This window comes from Hippopotamus amphibius, chromosome 2 (genome assembly GCF_030028045.1).
Source record: "Hippopotamus amphibius kiboko isolate mHipAmp2 chromosome 2, mHipAmp2.hap2, whole genome shotgun sequence".
NCBI classification, from domain to species: domain Eukaryota; kingdom Metazoa; phylum Chordata; class Mammalia; order Artiodactyla; family Hippopotamidae; genus Hippopotamus; species Hippopotamus amphibius.
This window is the reverse complement of record NC_080187.1, coordinates 70,898,730-70,920,821: the sequence shown is the minus strand read 5'-3', so window position 1 is coordinate 70,920,821 and position 22,092 is coordinate 70,898,730. Positions and strand designations below refer to the sequence as shown.

The 22,092-nt window shown below is 38.5% G+C and overlaps 1 protein-coding gene across 4 annotated transcripts in view; it reads right to left on the bottom strand.

The window, feature by feature from the left end:
* The window catches only part of FRMD3 (FERM domain containing 3), a 280,138-nt gene that overhangs the window by 4,537 nt on the left and 253,509 nt on the right, over nucleotides 1-22,092 (bottom strand). For 2 of the 4 annotated variants that reach the window (XM_057724971.1, XM_057724973.1), the window contains one exon: nucleotides 505-966. In XM_057724971.1, the coding sequence (XP_057580954.1) occupies nucleotides 505-966 (462 nt within the window). Of the gene's footprint in view, nucleotides 1-132; nucleotides 967-22,092 lie in introns of those variants that run through there. The other 2 variants (XM_057724970.1, XM_057724972.1) reach the window with 2 other exon arrangements.

Here is a 22,092-nt window from a genome sequence, read left to right as displayed (position 1 = left end):
AGTTTTTACTAAAACTCTGATTCTGAACCTTATAGCTTATAATGGTGTTAACTATTAAAAAAAAAGAGGAAATCTAATTCAGCTCAATGTATTATAATAGATAAAGAGTATGTCTGTACTATAATAAAAAATAAACATATTTTTGGTTATTTAGAGCCCATCTTCCTGACCTGTAACTAAAATAACTATTTGATTTAAACTTATTTACTTGCAGTGAATTATGGAAAGCTAACTGAAAGGTCCGAATAACCAGTAATGATTAAGGAATACCTGTTGACGGTCCCGTGACCCTTCAGAACCAGGCATTTGCTGAAAAAAACAAATCACTAGTATTGAATATAGCCCTTAGTCATATGAGATATGAGCTTTATGAGCAACCCAGCATGTAAAGAATGAGGTTGACTTTGCCAGCCACCCACTCCTTGAGAGGACAGTAGTATTCATAGTGAAACTGCTCAAACTCGGGCGTTTGGCGGATTTCACATAAGAAGGAGAGATCAATACCTGACTCCAAAAGGAGGAGGAGCAGGGGGAATACAAAGAGCAGCAGGCCCAGGCCCACCACAAGGAGCCGGGAAAAACTCTTGACAAGTGGGTTCACCCGAATATGGCCACTCAGAATCTCATAGCTCCATGACAAAGCTTGGCGAGCCTCCTTCAGCTCCTCTTCTTCTGCCATTAAAAAGGCGTTTTCATCTGCTTCTAGTTCCTCAAATGAATCTGTGTCTTCTCTTTCCAACTCCAGCCTAGATGGACAGTCAAAGAGCATGTCAATTTCATCATCATCAACTGGGGTAGGAAGCAGGCTGGCACTTGGGTTGTATGCCAGTTCAGAGATGGTCAAGGGCTCTTCTTTTATTTTATCTTCCTCTTCACTTGAGGGCTCTTCATACTCGTGGGATTCCTTCACTGGTGAGCTGGATGTCAAGGGGGCAGAAATGTCATCATCTTTGGGCAGTGGAACACCTGTAAAGAGACATATATTTCTTAATTTTAAATTTCAGGTTTTCTTTTTCCACAAAGATCTGTAAATGGAAAAAACCAAAACTAACTAATGAATGGAAGTTAGGGAATCCATGAAATTGTTCTGTGGAATCCTGACTTTTAAAAAAATCATTTTAGTAATAGATCATGTACCATAAGTTCTAAGGTCAACATGTTAAATCCAAGATGATAACCAAAATACCTCAAATGGTTGGCAATATTTACATTTACATGTGCATACAATGGTCTGAAAACCTCCAACTTTGGTCATGTTTGCAAGAACAGAATGACAAGAAATCACTATTACAATTTTGAGTGTCTTTTGGAAGTCAACACTATTACCCAATAAAATATTGTAGTAAAATTAGAGAGTATTCGTAGATATTCCAAATATCCCAGATACTCAATGGGATATTTTATTATGTTATGTATTTTTTTCTAGTCTTCATTCTAGGCACAATTTTGTGGTTTCTCATTTTATATAACTACCATCATATTTGTATGAACAAATTTACATCTTGCTCCTTTATCATTTTAACTTAGACATTTTCTATGTTGACATAAAATCCCATTGGCATTTATAATGGTTGCCAAATTTTCTATTTAGTTAATATAATAATAGTGGCCTATTGGCAAACATTTAGATTGCCTTGCAGTTGTGAAAAAAATGCTATGAGACATCTTTACATATACAGCCTTTTCCCCCTCTTGTTTCAGTTCATTTGATAGATGTCTGAAAGAAAAATTGCTTGGTCAGAAGGTATGAACAGTGTTTCTTAAAGTTTACTGGCGGGGAGGTGTTTCTCAACCCATCATTTTATAGATGGGAAATCCAGCTACCTACTATCAGGCCTAAGGCCAGTTCTCCTAATTTTGAGTCAGGTTCTTAGTGGGAAAGGTAGAATCAAATAAATGTTCCCCAGAGGAATCTACAGTAAAATACCAGATTGGTAGCCAAGTACATTAGGTAACTGTAAGCCTGCTTTTAATGAATGCATTTCACTATTTTCCTCTCTTCAAGAAGTGCAGAAAGTGATGTCACCAAGATGCCAACATTGGTTCCTGACTTCTCTCCCCCTCATAAGAAGAAAAACTAACAACCGTTCATGGACAAGACACACCTCTGAAAATCCTAAAACATGGAAGTGAGGCTGAAGTACCCTCCTGTACTGCAGAGACCAAGACAGACTGCATTGGAAGGGTAAGAGGAACAGCTATGCTGACCACATTGCTCCCCCCCCGCTTCCCCCTCCTCTCCTCCCCTCCCCCTCCCGCCAAGGCTGGCACAACATCACACTGAGAGATCTCCCTAGAGCCTCTGGTTCCTTCAGTGGGAAGAGAGAGCCGGGGTGACAGCCAGCTCTCCCAACCCCAGCATTGTGGGTCACTTTATGGGAGCCCTTACTCTGTATTTCACCACACAGTATCACAGGGGAATCTGTGGGGCTCAGCCACTGGGAATCTGTGATGGAGGAGTGGTGGGGGCAGGGAGGGCTTCTAACAGTTAGCACTCAGATCTTGGCAGACCGAGTTCCTACCTGCAAAGCCAAGTACTAGTCCCAACCAGTGGCTGTGCTCATCTCCAGAACCTAGTTGGTGGAACATCTGGCCAGGGAAAGGACTACCAGATTCACATCCTCAGAGGAGGAGTTTTGACAGCCCTGGAGCCTGGTCTACTCATACTCAGGCAGAAGAACTGAGTCATAGACACACCCACTGTGGATCCAAGATCCCAGTCCCTTCCAATCAGAAAGCCTGTTTGGAAAAATTTGGGAGTTACCTGAAATGGACCCTCCCAGTCCTACCCAGGCAGGAGGACTGAGTCATAGCTCCATCTGACAGGAAGGGCTGGTAAGAACACCTGGAAGCTGCATTACCCAGCAACACTGGAGCTGAGAGGTGGGCAGGCAGAGGTGAATGCTTTTAGAGTAAAGCAAGTGGCCCAGTTTGGCCATGGAACTTGGGGCCTGGATCAGCTTGATTGAAGACCACAAACAAAGAGTGGCCTTGGAGATGCTTCTCACACTGTGCCTAAATTAGTTTAGGTAAGGAAACTAATTCATAGCCTGACTCATTGCTGATTGCAGCCTTCAGCTAACCTAACCAGGGAAGCTTACCAGAGCACACAAAAAGCTGTGTAGCCCATCCAACAGCCCAGCTTAACAATGGCACTTGAACCAAAAGTATAGCCCATGGCTTCCCCTGTCTGCAGAGCAAAACTGGTAGTCTCACCTGACCAGGATATTCAGTAAATACTCTGGTCTGACTTGGGTCCTCAAACAATGAGCCATGCTGACCCTGGGTCTCATCCTGCTGCCCTACCAGGGTAGGGAAGTTAATTCATATCCCCATTTACTACTGAGTATAGTCCCTAGTCCCTACCATCTAGTAAGCCTAACCAGAGAATCCAGACAAAAGAGCCCATACTACAGCCTTAGTTGGGCATGGAACCAAGCCTGCAGTCCAATCCAGCTGTTCTCAGCCAATGGTACACACCCACATCCACAATCTCAGAGCTTAAACAGTTGCCTTGCCCCAAAATAGACTCTAATAGCAGATTTCACCTGCCCAAGGATGTTAACAATAGACACCAGAACCCAAACTGAGCTGGCTGATGAATCCAAAGCAAATCTTCAAAGTCTAAAAGAGGAGACCACTTATTCAAAGGCACAAATACCAACATAAGGACTCAAGGACCATGAAAAATCAGGTAAATATGACAACACTAAAGGAAACTTAAAAAGCACTAATAACCCTAAAGAAACAGAGATCTGTGAACTGTCAAAGAATTCAGAATAATCCTCTTAAAGAAGTTTTAATGAACAAAATTAGGAAAGCAATGAATGAGCAAAATGAGAAGTTCAACAAAGAAATAGAAACCACTTAAAAAAACCAAACAAATTCTAGAGCTGAAAAATACAATAACTGAACTGAAGAAATCAAGAGAGATCTTCAGAAGAAGACTCAACCAGGCAGAAGAAAGAATCAGTGACCTGGAAGAGAAGACATTTGAAAGTATCCGTTCAGGGAAGCAAAAAGAAAAAAGAATGAAAAAAAGTGAAGCCAGCCCATAGGACTTACAGGACATGATGAAAAGAAATAATATTCATATTACAGGAATTCCAGAAAGAAAAGAGGAAAAGGACAGAAAATATATTAAAGATAATAAAGGCTGAAAACTTCCCAAACCTGGGAAGAGAAATAGACATCATGATCCATGAGGCCCAAAGGAGCTCACATAGGTTGAACTCAAAAGGGCTATACTGAGACATAATATAATTAAATTGTCAAGAGTCAAAGACAAAGAATTTTAAAACCAGCAAGAGAAAAGAGACGTTAATGTAAGGGAGCCCCCATAAGACTATTGACAGATTTGACAGAAACTTTTCAGGCCAGAAAAGAATGGGATGACATATTCAAAATATTGAAAGAAAGAAACTGTCAACCAAGAATACTATACCTGGTGAAGCTGTCCTTCAGAAATGGAGGGATAAAGACTTTCCCAAAGAAAAACTGAGGGAATTCATCACCATTAGATCTGCCTTACAAGAAAGGTTAAAGGGAGTCTATTGAATGGAAAGGATACTAATTAACATCAGAAAAAAGTAAGAAGGCAGTGTAAAACTTATTGGTAATATAGTCAAAGTTAGATTCTGTAATATGGTAATGTTGGTGCACAACTCACCTACAAATCTAGTTTACAAGTTAAAAAACAAATGTAAAAATAACCATAACTACAATAATCTGTTATTGGTTACACAATATAAAAAAAGCAAATTGTAATATCAATAACCTAAAATGTGAGGGGGAGGAGAAGTAAAAGTGTAAAGCTTAGGGATCGTATTGACATTAAGTTGTTATTAGCTTAAACTGAAGTGTTACAATTTTAAGATATTTTTATGTAAGCGTCACGGTAACCACAAGGGAAAAACCTGTAGTAATTACAAAAGGAACATGATAAAGAAGTCAAAGCATACTGATATCACAAAACATCAAAACAAGAAAAAGACAGCAGGGTAAGAAACAAGGAACAATGGATCTACAAAACAAAATGGCAATTGTAGGCCCTTTTTTAATCGATAATTACTTTAAACATAAATGGACTACATTCTCCAAAAGACATAGAATGGCTGAATAAATTAAAAAACAAGATACAGTGATATGCTGCCTACTCACTTTAGACATAAAGACACACATAGACTGAGAGTGAAGGAATGGAGAAAGATATTCCAAGCAAATGGCAACCAAAAAACAAAAAACCAAAGGTAGCACTAGTTATATCAGACAAAATAGACTGTAAACTAAAAATGGTAAAAATAGACAAAGGAGTCAAAACATGAAGAAGATATAACAATTGTAAATATGTGCCGAACATTGATGCACCCAAATACGTAAATCAAAACCTCACAGAACTAAAAGGAGACATAAACAGTAATACAATAACAGTGGGGACTTTAATACTCCACTCACAACAATGAACAGATCATCCAGACAGAGAATCAATAAGGAAACAGCAGATTTAAGCAACACTATAGACCAAATGGACCTAACAGACATATAGAGAATTGGAAAGAAAGAAGTAAAATTATCACTAATTTGCAGGTGACATATTTTTATACATAGAAAATCCTAAAGACTCTACCAAAAGACTATTAGAGCTAATCAACAAATTCAGTGAAGTTGCAGGATACAAATTTAACATACAAAAATCAGTAGTGTTTCTATACAATAACAATAAATTATCTGAAAAAATCTTTTATAACAGCATCAAAAACAATAAAATATTTAGGAATAAACTTAGCCAAGGAGGTGAAAGATCTCTACTCTGAAAACTACAAGACATTGATGAAAGAAACTGAAGAAGACACAAATAAATGGAAAGGTATCCCATATTCATGGATTAGACGACTTAATATTGTTAAAATATCAATACTGCCGAAAGCCATTTATAGATTCAATGCAATCCATATCAAGATTCCAATGAAATTTTCTACAGAAGTAGAAAAAAAAACCCTAAAATTTATATGAAACCACAAAAAACCCTAGGTAGCCAAAGCAATTCTGAGAAAGAAGAACAAAGCAGGAGGCAACACAATTCCTAATTTCAAGCTGTACTATAAAATGACAGTAATCAAAACAGTACTGTACTGGCATAAAAAAAGACAAATAGATCAATGGAACAGAATTGAGAGCCCAGAAATAAACCCAAGCTTATTTAGTCAACCAGTATTCAACAAGGGAGCCAAGAATACTCAGTGAAGAAAAGATAGTCTTCCACTACTGACAAAAATTAACTTGCACTGGATTAAAGACTTAAATATAAAACCTGAAACCATGAAACTCCTAGAAGAAAACATAGGAAAAGAAGCTCCTTGACATGGGTCTTGGCAGTGACTTTCTGGATATGATTCCTAAAGCACAAGCAACCAAATCAGAAACAACTGGGACTTCATCAAACTAAAAAGCTCCTGGAAGCAAAAGAAGCAAACAGCAAAGTGAAAACCTATGGAATGGGAAAAAATTTCCAAGCCATATCTGACTAGGGGTTAATATCCAAAATATATAAAGAACTCATACAATTCAGCAAAAACAAAACAAAACAAACAAAACCCAAATAATTCAATTTAAAACGGGCAAAGGGCCTGAATAGACATTTTTCTAAAGAGGATACATATATGTTCAACATCACTAGTCATTAGAGAAATGCAAATCAAAACCACAATGACATATCATTTCATGCCTTTTAGAATGGTCATCAAAAAAGATAAAACAAATAGATAAAGAGATAAACATGCTGGTGAGGATGTGGAGAAAAGGGAACCCTGGTGCACTGTTGGAGGGATTGTAAATTGGTACAGGCACTGTGGAAAAACAGTATGGAGTTTCCTCAAAAAGTTAAAAGTGCAAAAGTGAAAAATTTTGTGCTACCATATGATCCAGAAATTCCATTTCTGAGAATATATCGAAAGGAAACAAAAACACTAACTTGAAAAGATACTTGCACCCCCATGTTCATAGCAGCATTATTTATAACAGTCAAGACATGGAAACAACCCCAGGGTCCATCCATCTGTGAATATATATACACGAGGAAGTTGTGATACACACAAACACACACAATGGAATATTATTCAGCCACAAAAAAATGAGAAAATACTGCCATTTGCAACAACATGGATGGACATTATGCTAAATGATATGTTAGGTAGAGAAAGATGAACACTGAATGATCTCAATTATATGTGGAATCTATTTTTTTTTAAACTCATAGAAAAAGAAATCAGATTTGTGGTTACCAGAGGTAGGGAGTTAAAAGATACAAACTTCCAGTTATAAATAAATATGAGGAATATAACATACAACATGATAGCTATAGTTAATACTGCTATATGATATATATGAAAGTTATTAAGAGAGTAGATCCCGAGTCCTTATCACAAGGAAAAAATTTTTTCTTTTTGTTATATTTCTGTGAGATAATGGATGCTAACTTAAGGTAGTGCAGTAATCATTTCACAACATTTGTAAGTCAAGCCATTATGCTGTATACCTTAAACTTATACAGTGATGTATGTCAATTATATCTCAATAAAACTGGGGGAAAATGATGTGCAGGACTAAATTACTGGTTTTACTTTCACATATCAACAGATATTTCCTAATAGCTCTGGTATGACAGTCCTGAGCAGCCTAAATGAAAGATACCATAAAACATGCAAGCAAAATACAAGGGACCAACAAGCACATGAAAAGAAGCTCAACATCAGTAGTTGTTACCCTAGTAAGATAGCACTTCACACCCACTAGAATGGCTATAATTTTTTAAAACCTGAAAGTAACAAATGTTGGTTAAGAGTGGGGAGAAATTGGAACCCTTGAACATTGCTGATGGAATTTTAAAATGGTTTAGCTGCTTATAGAAAACAGTTTGGCAGTTCCTCAAGTCAAACATAGAATTACCATATGATCCAGCAATTCAACTCCAAGGTATATACTCCAAAGAATTAAAAACAAGTACTCAAACATTTGTACACAAATGTTCAAAGCAGCACTAATCCAACAGTCAAAAGTTAGGAACAACCCAAATGTCCATAAATACATGAATAGATACAATGTTGTTTATCCATTCAATAATATTATTCAATCATTATAGACATGATACAACATGGGTGAATGTCAAAAACATGCCGAGTGACAGTAGACAGACACAGAAGCTTATGTAACATATGATTCCATCTATCTCCATATGAAATATCCAGAATAGGTAAATTCATAGAGATAGGAAGCATACTGGTGGTTGCCAGGGACTGAGGGAGGAAATGAATGGGGAATGTCTGCTTAATGGGTACCACGTTTCCTTTTGGGGTGATGAAAATGTTTTGGAACTAGAGAGAGGTGTTAGTTGCACTGTGAATGTACTAAACGGAACTGTATTTTTCATGTTAAAATGGTTGATTTTATGTTATGAACTTCACTTCAGTAAAAACTTTAAAAAATAAATGCAGGCTGTAATGTTTCTACCACTGTATAATACTCCATGAAATCTGAAGGGAGGAAGTGTTTGCAGTATAAGGAAAGATGACAAGAGTTATGACTTTCTAGAATACTATATCTTTACATATCTGGCATTCCATATCCCCAGAAAAAGAGCCATGTTACTCTCCACTCTGGGAAAGCAGTGTAAGTAAAGTATTGTATAGGAATGTCATTACGGCTCTAGAAAGACTGCTCCCATCCCCTCTGGCTATTTTCACCATCCTGTGGTCACACAGATCTTCCATGCTCTTTGTTCTTACCTAAGGGCATTTTCTCATCTAAATGGCCTTTCCTCCTTAAGTCTCCTTTTCCTAATATGCAGCCTATTCTCCCTCGGCCTTCTGCTTTCCACATCCTTCTCCTATAACAAGAAATAAAGGGAAACCTCAAGTCTCCAGACTGCAGTATTTTGTTGATGGCAACTCTATCCTTCCAGTTGCTCAGACCAAAATGCTTGACTTTACTCTGTTCCCTCTCACAATGGATCCATCAGTAACTTCTAGCTCTCTACCTTCAAAACATACCCAGAACTGGACCACTTCTTACCATGTCCACTGCTACCAAGCTGGTCCAAGCCACCATCTTTCTCAGTTAGATTACTGCAGCAGCATCCCACCTGGTCCCCCGCTTCAGCCCTCGCCTATGTAAGGGCCACTGGCAACACGGCAGCTGGAGTCATCCTTTGAAAACATAACGTGGATCATGCCACTCATCTGCTCAGTGTCCCCTAGTGGTTTTTCATCTTCCTCAGAGTATAAACCAAGTCCTTGCAGGGATGTCTAAGGCTTTACTCAGTGAGCCCCCCGTCCTCTCCTAACCTCTCTGACCTTGTTCTGCTAGACCTCCCCCTTGTTTACTCCACTCCAGCCACAGAAGCCTGGCTGTCCCTCAAACATGCCCGTCATGCCCTCTCTTGCTATTCCCTCTGCTTGGAGCACTCTTCCTTCAGACAGGTTCACACTCTCTCCCCTTTTGCAGGTTGTTAAACAAATGTCACCTTCTCAGTTACAGTATGTAAAATTTCAGTCCGTCTCCCCAACACTCCCTATCCCCCTTCCCTCATTTATTTTTCTTCTGAGAAATCCCAGATCTAAGGAGGAAAAATAGAGCACTAGCAAGGTAAAGTAGTGGCTTCTGGGAGAGACATAATCACAGTCATTAATCCAGGGTCACAAAAGCCAGTGCTTCTACAGGCCAGGCAAGTGCCTGATCTGAATGAGTGCAGGCCAGGTATGGTACAGAAGGGAGTGGTGATAACTGGGGCAAAACTGACCATACTGAGCTCCATCTGAAAGCTTTAAAATGGAAATTAAAAAAAAAAAATCTGTGCAGTCCATATAAAAAGTGCCTGTGGTTATTTTTAGGCTATAGGTTGCTAGTTGACAAATGCTGCTAGATACACACTGTGATAAAATCAGCTAGATTACTGATATTTCAAAGTCAGCCAAGTGTTCCAGTACTTTGATCTCAACAACAGAAGTATTCACTTATTTTTCTGGAAAGGACGAGGTAGGCAGGGAGATAAATGCTTTCTTCCCTGTCACAGTTTTTCTAACCACTAGCATTAGATGTGCTTGAGTTTCATAATACTTTCCCCCTTATCTCTATGCTCAAATTTTAAGGTAGTGGGATAGAGTGGAAAGTAGACCAGACAAAAGTTGGACAACCCAGCACTGCCACTTACTTATGAGACTTTAGTTCTTAAGTAGCTTCCATCAGCAGATTTATGGCTAAAGAAGATGCAGTACATATATACAATGGAATATTAGTCATAAAAAAGAATGAAATAATGTCATTTGCAGAACATGGATGGACCTAGAGATTATCATTCTAAGTAAAGTAAGTCAGACAAAGACAAATATCATATGATATCACTTATATGTGGGATCTAAAAAAATGATACAAATGAACTTATTAAGGAAACAGAAACAGACTTTGAAAATAAACTTATGGTTACCAAAGGGGGAAGGTGTGGGGGGGGATAAATTAGGAGATTGGGATTAGTAGATATGAACTACTATATATAAAATAAACAACAAGGACCTACTGTATAACATAGGGAACTCATAATAACCTATAAGGAAAAAGAATCTGAAAAAGAAGAGATGTATGTATATGTATAACTGAATCATTTTGCTATACACGTGAAACTAACACAACATTGTTAATCAACTATACCCCAATATAAAACAAAAATTAAAAAAATATTCTTGGAGCTCAGTTTGCTTAACAACAACACAGGAGTAACACCTAGCTCCTGAGGCTGCGATGAGGGTTAAATGAAATTATGGATGCATAAGTGCCTTCTGTATCAAAAAAAGCTATAGGAATTATATGTTACTATCTTACCAAAGAAAATTAGGTTATGTTGGCCTATTACTAAGCAATATGTATATTCAACCTAATGACAAGCAGTATCATTTTATCAACATGTAGATTACTTTTCTAACAAGTCCACTATTAAACAGAGTACAAGGGAAATTATAGTTGGTTATCCATATTTTCTTAATTTTCTTTGTGATAGATGCTTAAAGTTTCCTAATGCCTTTTCTGATAAACTGGACAAAGAAGTTCAAAGAGACCAGGAATGTTAAATTAGTGAGATGATCTACACTGTTTCATTAAATTTATTTTACTTCATCTGTATATGAGAAGCCTCCTGAATGTATTCACAAAGCTCAATGGCTAAAAACTTTTTTTCAGCAGTGATGTGACAAGAAGGAAAAGGAAATAGCTTTCAAATTTCTATAATTATGCAGCCCAATTAAAATTATATAATAGCTGATAGTTTCTGACACATAGGAAACAATAATGTTAACTATTATAGTTTAGTAACATAACTGTTTCTATACCATTATTATCATTATTCAACCTGAAGAAATACTTTATGAAGTGAAATAGTGAGAATAAAAAGATGCTGAAGGAAAAGACTGGCCACTGATGATGGACAGGCTGTGTGACTGCTGTGTACAGTCAAGCAGGTTGTGCACTGATCATTCCAGTCAACACCATTCACATGGTCCCAGTATGATTGCACTCCCTAAAGATATGCCATGTACCACAACACAACCTACTCAGCAGGCTACTGACAGATGTTACTGAAAATATTGTTATCTTACTGCTGAAGGCAAAATATAGACACCTTTTTAGTACACAGCAAAATTAGTGGCAGGTAAAAATGGAATAAGCATTGCTCACATTTACATTCTGAAATCAGCCATCTGTTAACTCTGAGCATATCTGTGACAGAGTCCAATACTACAGCTGAGATTACAAGCAGCTTGTGTGCGTACAGAACAGCTAAAGACAATGGCTAACGGCCCTTATCTAGTTTGCCTATATGCAATGATCTTTATGAATGAAACATGCAGTATCAGGTGTCACCAGAACAGATGTCTTAAAATGAAGATAATAGTAACCCCTGTCTATCTCATGAGTTTGTAGAAAGGCTCAAAAGTGTGTAGAAAAGGAAAATGTGAGAAAGCACTTTATGGACAATATGGCAATATCAGAATGTAACGGATCACTTGTCATTTACATTTATCTATGCAACTTCCTTAGCCAAGACTTTGGAGTTTGGATTACTTGGGGTAACTGTAAACCACTTGGCAATGCTTTTCCTATTTGGAACCTACTATTGTCACTGCTGTCATTTGGCTGAAACCAAACTACAAACTTTGCAGGAGACACTTTCAGCTTTGCTCCTCACTCCCCTGCTGTGGCCACATGATGCTCACCCTGGGAGCATCGGGCCTTTCTCCATGCTGAAGGCTTTGGCCAATGGCATCATTGGGCGCCACCATTCTGGTTCCCTCTGAGGCATCCCAGCTCACCCTGTGCTGATACCCAACTATGGAATGCAGAGAAGGGACACAGAGAAAGCAGTACCACCCCCTGGCAGGGAGGAGGGTATTTTAGAAAATTACGGAGGCTTTTTTGGAGGTCACAATGATTCGCAGGGTCAGCATCATTTAGTGGATGGGTGTCAAGGATGCCAGACCTTAAAAAATGCATAGGATGGTCCCACAAAATAATGATGTTGCATCCCACATAACTTTTAGATGTCCTATTAAATAGTATCCATGTAGGTGAGAAACCTGTTTAGAATGATCTGAATCTAGAATCTACCTGTTTTATATTACCTAAAGCATTTGGGTATGATTTTAACCTATTTTGAATTTTTCAGGCATACAACCACTGGGTAAATTGAAGGAAATATCTTGCCAAGAGCTGTTTACCTGTTCAGAACATCACATCAGTGCTGTCTGTAATGGCTAAGGTGTCCAAGATGCCTACATAGTAGCACACGTTCCTGCATCTGTTGAGTGGTGCCCACGTCCCCTCATTACATTCACAGAGGAGCCAGCATCCCACGCCTTCATCCTGCTTCCTAGTGAGTCATGCTTAAGAAAAACCTTTGGAAAGACTTAACTATTTTATCATGAATTACTACTGATTTCTCCTGACATTACAGTTAGAGCATTATTTTGACTTTTAAAGTTATGTGTAAGGAGACTGTGTTTTCTCTGAGTTTCATTTCAGGATGGTAGAACATTAAGATCTCTCTTACTGAATCTGAAAGGATTGACAACCACTGCTCAATAACACACAAAGGTCTCTATGGAGGTTGCATATTTGTTGCCTATTAACCAGAACTGTCCTTGCTGAGGTGGGCTAACTTCTGACTGATCTACTTATGTTGATCAGTGTAGCCATCCTGGCTCTAGGAGGTGTGCTGTACTCTTGAATTGAGGGTAGGGATGAGAAGAGTGAAGGAAGACTAGGAGAGAAGGGAAGAGGTCATCACTCCACTTTTAGGAAATATGATGGAGTGGAAAGAACAGTGGCCTGAAATTCTGGGGACCTATATTCAGTTTCACAGAACTCTCTGTGTGTCCTTAGACATGCCACTTCAGTTCTATGAGTCTTAGACTTTTACGTGAAAAATGGACCAGATCCCTTCCAGTTCCAGCATTCTGTGGCCTGATCTTAGTCTAGGTCTCTCAAAAAAATATCCCACTTAACACTATACATATACTTTCCCTGAAAGCACCAATCACATACATACAATAAGCAGAATTATTTCTTCTGTATCAATTGAGAAACATTGTGGGAGAGGAGAAAAGAGCACTAAAAATTTTAATAAATTTTTAGAGGGATAGACATTTTAAGCACATGATCATGTGATATTCATAAGAGGAGATGAGGAAACTGGGGCTCAGAGACGTTAAGTAACTTGCATAAGGTCATGAAGCCAGGAAACAACAGAGCAGGCATTTGTACCCAAGCCTGTCTGACTCCAAAGCTTGTTTCAAACCACCATGTTTTTCTGAAGAGAAGGAGATCTGAGAGGCCCAGAGAGACCCTGAATTCTTAACTAAAGAGGAAGAGGCTTCTGTGTTACTGGCTGATTTCACTTGCTGAAACCACAGTATCATTATCTGTAAGGTGATCCCTTGTCCCTATTTGCCTGGTACAATCCCACTATATGCCTGTTTACTAGCAGTGTTATTAAACTGCCCCTTTCATTCTCAAAAGGTTTGTCAAATATATTTTATGGTCTCCTAATTATGTGTTTATATGTCACACCACCTGTGATTGTATCATGGCCAGGATAGAAGCCAAAAAAAAAAAAAAAATTACTTGCTGTTGTGGGGATTAATGCTTTAGGTTAGAAATAAACTTTCAAGTATACTATATTCTGCATGTACTATCAGTGCCCAGAATGTTTTCTATCCACATTAAGCAGCATGCGGACTTCCAACTATAGTAGGACGGTATGCCATTAACCTCCTGTGTGACTCCTTTATCGTCCCTTTGTTGGGGATAAAGTCTAATCCTTCAAGTGAAGCTCATGTCCCATGGGTTTAAAGAAAAGATCCTGAGAATGACATTTACTTTTTCAGATGAGGGTTTTCACTTTCAGGCCTGGCCACTGCAAAATATCTCACACTAGAAGTGTACCTGATGCCTCTGAATATCCTTGGGAAGCTGCCTGCTCATTCTATTTAAAACCCGTAAGAGTCATCCCAGTGACTCAGGAAAGTATAGACGAATGGTAACTTAGACAGACAGACAGACACACACACACACACACACACACACACAGTAAATCCTAATGTTCTTCCCAGCCATGAACACCAATCTCACTTCTCCTTGTGGTCATCTTCTACCAACCTCCTGGTCATGCCTCTACGAGCAGCTGAACATTTTGAAACCTTTGTCTTACCATTATTTTGATTCTAATATCTAGAAATCAAGAGAATCCAGTCAATCCTTGTCCTCATATTACAGCAGTCAACTGCCCCTTCCAGACCACTGAAATGGCTCTCACCAAGATATCCAAGGATCACCACGAACAATGTGTGTTCTTCTCTGTCTTCCTACTGACCACTCCTCCTCTGTGACTCCACAGTCTCTTGGTTCCCATCTCATGATTCTAAGCTACCTCCATAGTCTTTTCACCTCTATTTGTGGTGGCCTCAGCTCTTTGCTCTTGTCATTTCCCCCCCCCCCCCCCAACCCCGAGTCTCAACCATATGCATGGCTCCACCATTGCTACTGCAGCATTAGTCAGCACAGCTGTGCAGGTCACTAGTGTCCTTGCCCACTGTTCCTTGAAATTAGTTTGGGAAACGGTGCACACTATCACCTTTTGGACATTGCCATTAAGGTTAAGAATATAAGTTCTCATCAAAAAGTTACGGCTATCACTGTGGAAAACTAAAAACTAAAAATAGAACTACCATATGACCCAGCAGTTCCACTCCTGGGTATATATCAGAAAAAAACCAAAACACTTATTCAAAAAGATATATGCACCCCAATGTTCACTGCAACATTATTTACAATTGCCAAGACATGGAAGCAACTTAAGTGTCTACCAACAGATAAATGGATAAAGATGCTGTGTATATATACAGTGGAATAGCACTCAGCCACAAACAATGAAATTTTGCCATTTGCAGCAACATGGATGGAGTTGGAGGGCATTATGCTAAGTGAAATAAATCAGAGAGGCAGTACTGTGTAATATCACTTCTAAGTGGAATCTAAAAAACACAACAAACTACTGAATATAACAAAAAAGAAGCAAACTCACAGATACAGAGAAAAAACTATTGGTTACTGTGGGAAGGGGGAAGGGGAAATACAGGAGTAGGGGGTTAAGAGGTACAAACTGTTAGGTATAAAATAAGCAACAAGGATATAATGTACAATGCTGGGAATATAGCCAATTATTTTATTTTTTTCTTTTTAAAAAATTTTACTTAAGTATAGTTGATTTACAATGTTATGTCAGTTTCAGATGTACAGCAAAGTGATTCAATTTTATGTGTGTGTGTGTGTATATACACATACACATATATATATTCTTTTAAAAATTCTCTTCCATTATAGGTTATTACGAGATATTGAGTATAGTTTCCTGCGCTATACAGTAGGTTTCTGTTGGTTATCTATGTTATATATAGTAGTGTGTATATTTTAAGTCTAAACTCCCAATTTATCCCCCCCTTTCCCCTCTGGTAACCGTAAGTTTGTTTTCTATATCTGTGAGTCTATTTGTGTTTTGTAAATAAATCCATTTGTATAATTTTTTTAGATTCCACACATAAGCTATATCATATGGTATTTGTCTGGCTTACTTCACTTAGTATGATAATGTCTAGGCTCATCCATGTTGCTGCAAATGGCAGTATTTCATTCTTTTTTATGGCTGAGTAATATTCCATTGTGTATATGTACCACATCTTCTTTACCCACTCATCTGTCGATGGACACTTAGGTTGCTTCTTTATCTTGGCCACTGTAAATAGTGCTGCAGTGAACGCTGGGGTGCATGCACCTTCTTGAAAAATGGTTTTCTTCGGATATATTTTATAATAACTATAAATGGAGTATAACCTTTAAAAATTGTGAATCACTGTATTGTATACCTATAACATATAATATTGTACAAAAACTATACTTCAGAAAAAGTCATGGCTATCAGCAAAAAGACAAGCGATTACAAGTGCTGGTAAGGATGTGGGGAAAAGGGAACTCTTGTGCATTGTTGGTGCAGCCACTATGGAAAACAGTATGGAGGGTTCCCCCCAAATTAAAAATAGAACTACCATATGATCTTAGAATCCCCACTTCTAAGTATATGTCCAAAGGAAATGAAAAGAGGATCTCAAAGAAATATCTGCATTCCCATGTTCACTGCAGCATTATTCTCAATAGCCAAGATATGGAAACAACCTAAATGGCCATCAGTGGATGAATGGATAAAGAAGATGTATATGTACACAATGGAATATTGTTCAACCAAAGGAAAGAAAATCCTGCTGTTTGTGACAACATGGATGGGCCTTGAGGGCATTATGCTAGGTGAAATAAGTCAGAGAAAGACAAATACTCCATGGTATCACTTCTATGTGGAATCTAAAAAAAAGGAAAGAAAAAAAGAAACAACAACAAAGAAAAGTCAAACTCATAGAAATAGAAAGTAGAAAAGTGGTTGCCATGGGCTGGGGGGTGGGAGAAACAGAAAGGGTACAAACTTTCAGCTGTAAGATGAATAGGTTTGATGTTCTAATGTAAAACATGGTCATTATAGTTGATAACACTTTTATAAAATAATTGAAATTTGCAGGAGAGTAGAATTTAAATGTTCGCACCCCCAAAAAAGAAAAAAAAGATAACTATGTGAGGTAATGAATGTGCTAATTAGCTAAGTAGGGGGAATCTTTTCACAATGTATATCAAATTGCCACAATGTATACTTTAAATATCCTTCAATTTTATTTGTCAAATATACCTCAATAAAGCTGAAATTAAAAAGAATACAAGCTCTCTGTGTCTGAAAGATAATTGAAGAGCTGGCCTTGTATTGTCATGTAACCTTGGACAAGTTACTTTATCACTCTGTTCAGTAAAATCTATAAAATGGGAAGAATTCAGGCCATACTGCGTGGGGATATTGTGCACAGAGGAGTCATGAATTAACGTGTGGGGAGTGGTTGGCACCTGGTAGACACTCAGTAACATTACTATTTACGTATTAAAATGTCTGAGGTCCCTAAGAGAAGAAACCAGTTTTGTTTTAGCTTTTATATTTCCCAAATTTATTTGACCAGAGAAGTTTGAACATGACTTAGTTTGAGAAACACATGTTACTGAATCTATGACCCATCTCAACTCAGAATCGTCCAATGAGCTGCAGACTCACACCCACGTGGGTGTCAGGTTGTCAACCTCAATAGGTACAAAACCAAACACTATCTCCCATCCCAGCCTTTCCCTCCTCTTTACCAGTTACTAAACAGGAAATGACATCACCTTCTACACACACCAGCAATCTAAGGGTTGGTCACAACTTCTCACTCACTCCTCACCCCTAATCCGTCAACAGCTTCTACAAACTCTGCCACCGTATTCACTTTCAAAGTGGTCACCGCCTTTCCATCCCCTGATGCGTACCACTTCTCAACTGCATGACAGTAATGGCCTCCTCGCTGGTTTCCCTGACCTCAGTCTGGCTCCTTCTGAATTGCTTCCAGAAGGATCATTTTTAAATGCCTAATTAGTCATATGAATCTGAGACAGGCTGGGACCTGGGACCCTTTGCTGCTGCAATGTTTGCACCTGGACGCACCTCTCCTGGAGCAACAAAATGCAAAGAAACTATATGGGACTAAAAATAACTGTCAGTAGGCAAGCAGTTGGGGCAAATTCTGGACCCAAAAGATACAAAGAGACCAAAAAATCCAACTGCCACTTTTGAAGAGCCTGGAGCAAAAACAGAGTGTCAGGAGCAAAAGCAAGGTACTGAGCATGCAGCCTGCACTCAGCACCACCTAAGGGGTGGGCAAAACACCTAAGCCACCCCTCTGGCCTGACCCCTAGACACACCCCTCCCTCACCCCATATAAGGAACCAGCCTGCCTACCCCCCTTGGGGGAGCGAGCAAGCAAGGGAACTCGATGTTTGTTCTCACTCCCCACTGCAGCAGCAGGGGCCCCAGCGAAGCCTTGCTTGACTTTCTTGCCAGGTCTCTAGTCAATTTCTATTGATGGCGGTGGGGGGGGGGGGAAGGCCAAGAACCCTGGTCAGTGGCAAATCCTCTTCTTAAAAGGTTTTTCATGCCTTTCAGGATAAAATTTAAACTCCAGCTTAGTATAAAAAGCACACCTCTACCCCACATATTTCCACCATTCCCATCTATTTAGAGGTGCCCAAACATGTCATGCTGTATCATGCCTCTGTGCCTGTGCACAGACTGTTGCCTCTCCCTGAATGTCCTTCTGCACCCAGATGGCTCCTACTCGTTCTTTAAGACCTCATCGGTCACCTCCTTTCCAGAAGCTCTCCTGTGTAGATGCATATCTCATAGTTTCCATGGTCGAGTCATACATTTCTCTCCCAGATGATTAGTCTAGGCCAATCATGGTAATTTCATTCTCCTGGTGGTCTCTGGTTTGGAAGTGGGCATGTGAGACAACCTTGAAAATGAAAAATGAAAGGAAGAGTCGCCGGGGGAGAGGGGGAGAGGGGGAAATTCTGAGAAAGGTTTCTTGCTTCTAAGAAGAACATACTGGACAGATAACACTTTCTCTTGACATTATATGTGAAGGAGACACCAGGAATTCTGGCAGCCGTCCTATAATGCTGATGACAAATGGTCTTAGGGGGAGTTCTAGCCAACTGAGAAGGCAGTCTAGAAAGGTGAAATGAATCTGGCTTCTCAATCCTGGAATCCTCCCTGACTCTGCACTTGGTGTTGTCTTGGATAATAAATCACTTTATTATTTAAACAAGTGTTTGTTAGAGTTCTTTTCTGCTAACAGCATCCTAACTGATGCAGCTGTCGCCATCTCATGGGTCTCTCTGTCATCACAATCAATCATCACAGCAAAGTCAGGAATGTGACAAAAAACCCTCACTGGACTTCAGTATCCTGGTGGACCTCAATAATGCAATATGATAAAAACAAAAAATAATAAGTGTAAATATTGGAAAGGAAGGCACAAAACTCACTATTTCCAGGTGATAGTATCATCTACAAGAAGAGGCAAAGATTCTAATAAGAAGCTAGGAGAATTAATCAGAAGTCAGTAAGGTATTCAGATTCAAAGCAGGTGACTTACTACACACAAGCAAAGAGCATATAAAAATATGATAGTGGAAAATCCCATTTAAAATAGCTAAATGCACAAATTAGAATAGCCACGTAATAGCCAGAATATCCCTAAGAAATATGCAAAACATGCATGAGGACAATATTAAAACATAGCTGAAGAACATAAAAGAAAATCTGAAAAAAAGGAAGGAATATAACAATGTTCCTGAATAGAACTCAATTATTTTGAAGATCCAGATCTCCTCTAACTGCACTAAAATTCACAGCAATTTCAATACAGAAATGATGTCATTCAGAAATGACAAATGGATAAAGTGCACGTGATTAATCAAGAAACTCTGGATAAAAAAAAAGATCCATCGGGGGACCTTGACCTATCTGATGTCGAAACTATACTGTAGTTAGTAATGGAGCAGGAATACTAAAATTCGCAATTCAGAAATACACCTTTGAAAACAATGAAAGATTATAACAAATAACTTTGAGAAAAATCACTAACCAATTGGGAGGTGGAAAAAGTATATCCCCTCTTCATGTCAAACACACATAAAAATTCCAAAGAAGTTAACAGGTCAAATAAAAACAAATAATAGATCAAACCACATCACCATTTTTGTAGGTCAAAAGCAGTTGAGGATCAGCAATTTTACACAGTTCAAGCTAATGCGTTAATTATGAGGATGAGAACACAGGAAACGTTTATAATCATGGAATGAGGGAAACTGACATAAAAAAATAAAACTTAGAACATAGAAAAGTTAAATAATCTGAACATGTAGATGTTGTCTACTCATGTGAAAAGTGCCTGTGCTACAAAGTTAACATTAAAATAAGTTAAAAGCCAAGGACAAATTATGAGGAAAAAAGTTAATACTTGTAAAAGGCAAAGGATTAACACGCAGATTACAAAAGAACTCTCACAATCTATAAGGGAAGGACAGAAACAAAACAAATTCACAAAGTAAACAAGTAATTCCCAGGAGAAATGCACATGGACAATTATGCTCTGAAAAGATGCTCACCTTCACTAGTAAAAAGGAACAGGTAGGGCTTCCTGGGTGGCCAAGTGGTTGAGAATCCGCCTGCCAGTGCAGGGGACATGGGTTCGATCCCTGCTCCGGGAAGATCCCACATGCTGCGGAGCAACCGAGCCTGTGTGCCACTACTGAGCCTGCGCTTTAGAGCCTATGAGCCACAACTGTTGAGCCCATGTGCTGCAACTACTGAAGCCCACACACCTGGGGCCCGTGCTCCTCAACAGGAGAAGCCACGGCAATGAGGAGCCCGCGCACCACAATGAAGAGTAGCCCCCACTCACCACAACTAAAAGGAAAGCCCGAGCGCAGCTAAGAAGACCGAACACAGCCAATAAAATAAATAAATTAATTAATTAAAAAAAAAAAAGGAACAGGTAAATTAAAACAATAAAATCTCATTTTTTATTTTCAGTCCTAGAAATCTATCACATCAGGGTTAGTTCTTACGTGGGGAGGCAGCCATTCTCATACGCACCTTGTTAGTGAGTGTTAGTCTTTCAGAGGATAATTCATTTGCCCATTTCCATCAAAATTTAAAATGTGTATATCCTCCAACCCAGCAATTCTACTTTTAAGAATCTGTCATAGAGAAATACTTGTATATGCATAGTCATTGCAGCACTGTCTGTTACAGCCAATAAATAGGAAATATCAGTTTTCCAACAATAATTTGGTGATTAAATGAATCATATTTTTACATGACATATTATTCAGCCAATTTTTAAAAGGATACAGATTAATATGTATTGATATGGAAAGTCCTTCAAGTCATTTGATAAAGTGAAAAAAATGAACTGTAAGATAATACATATAAAACAATCCCATTTATGTAAAAAAAATCCTGTGTCCATTCTACATGTCAATGTGCAAAGACTGGCTATCAGGAGTATTAGGGCAAGGAAAACATTCTATAAAATTGTACTTTAAAAAATCTTTTATAATAAAAACACATCATCTATTTTCTATGTCATTATACATATACAATTAATTTCACTTCAGTTCACTTAGAAGTCAGTTCCACACATGTGCAAGTGGTATGGCCAATTCCAGACATTTCCCAGGACTTTAAAAATTTTAATCATATGGTGAAAACCACATATACCTATATAATAGCAGCTTCTTTCCTGCTGTAGGCTCTGAATTTTTTAAAATTCCTATTTCAATTCCTATTTTCCCTCAAGGACCACAAAATAACATACAGAATACATTTTCAATGAAAAGAAGATTGGCAGAACATCAGTTTGACCCCAATTCCCAATTCTTTAACTGATACTATATTTCAAGACAGCTCTACTTTGAAGATAAAAGGGAGTTTTGCCTCATCCAGGCAAGCACACTTGAAGATCTTACCCTTTAATACAGTGAAAGGAGGGAGGAGCACGTTTTGATCATCCAACCTGTCCTCTC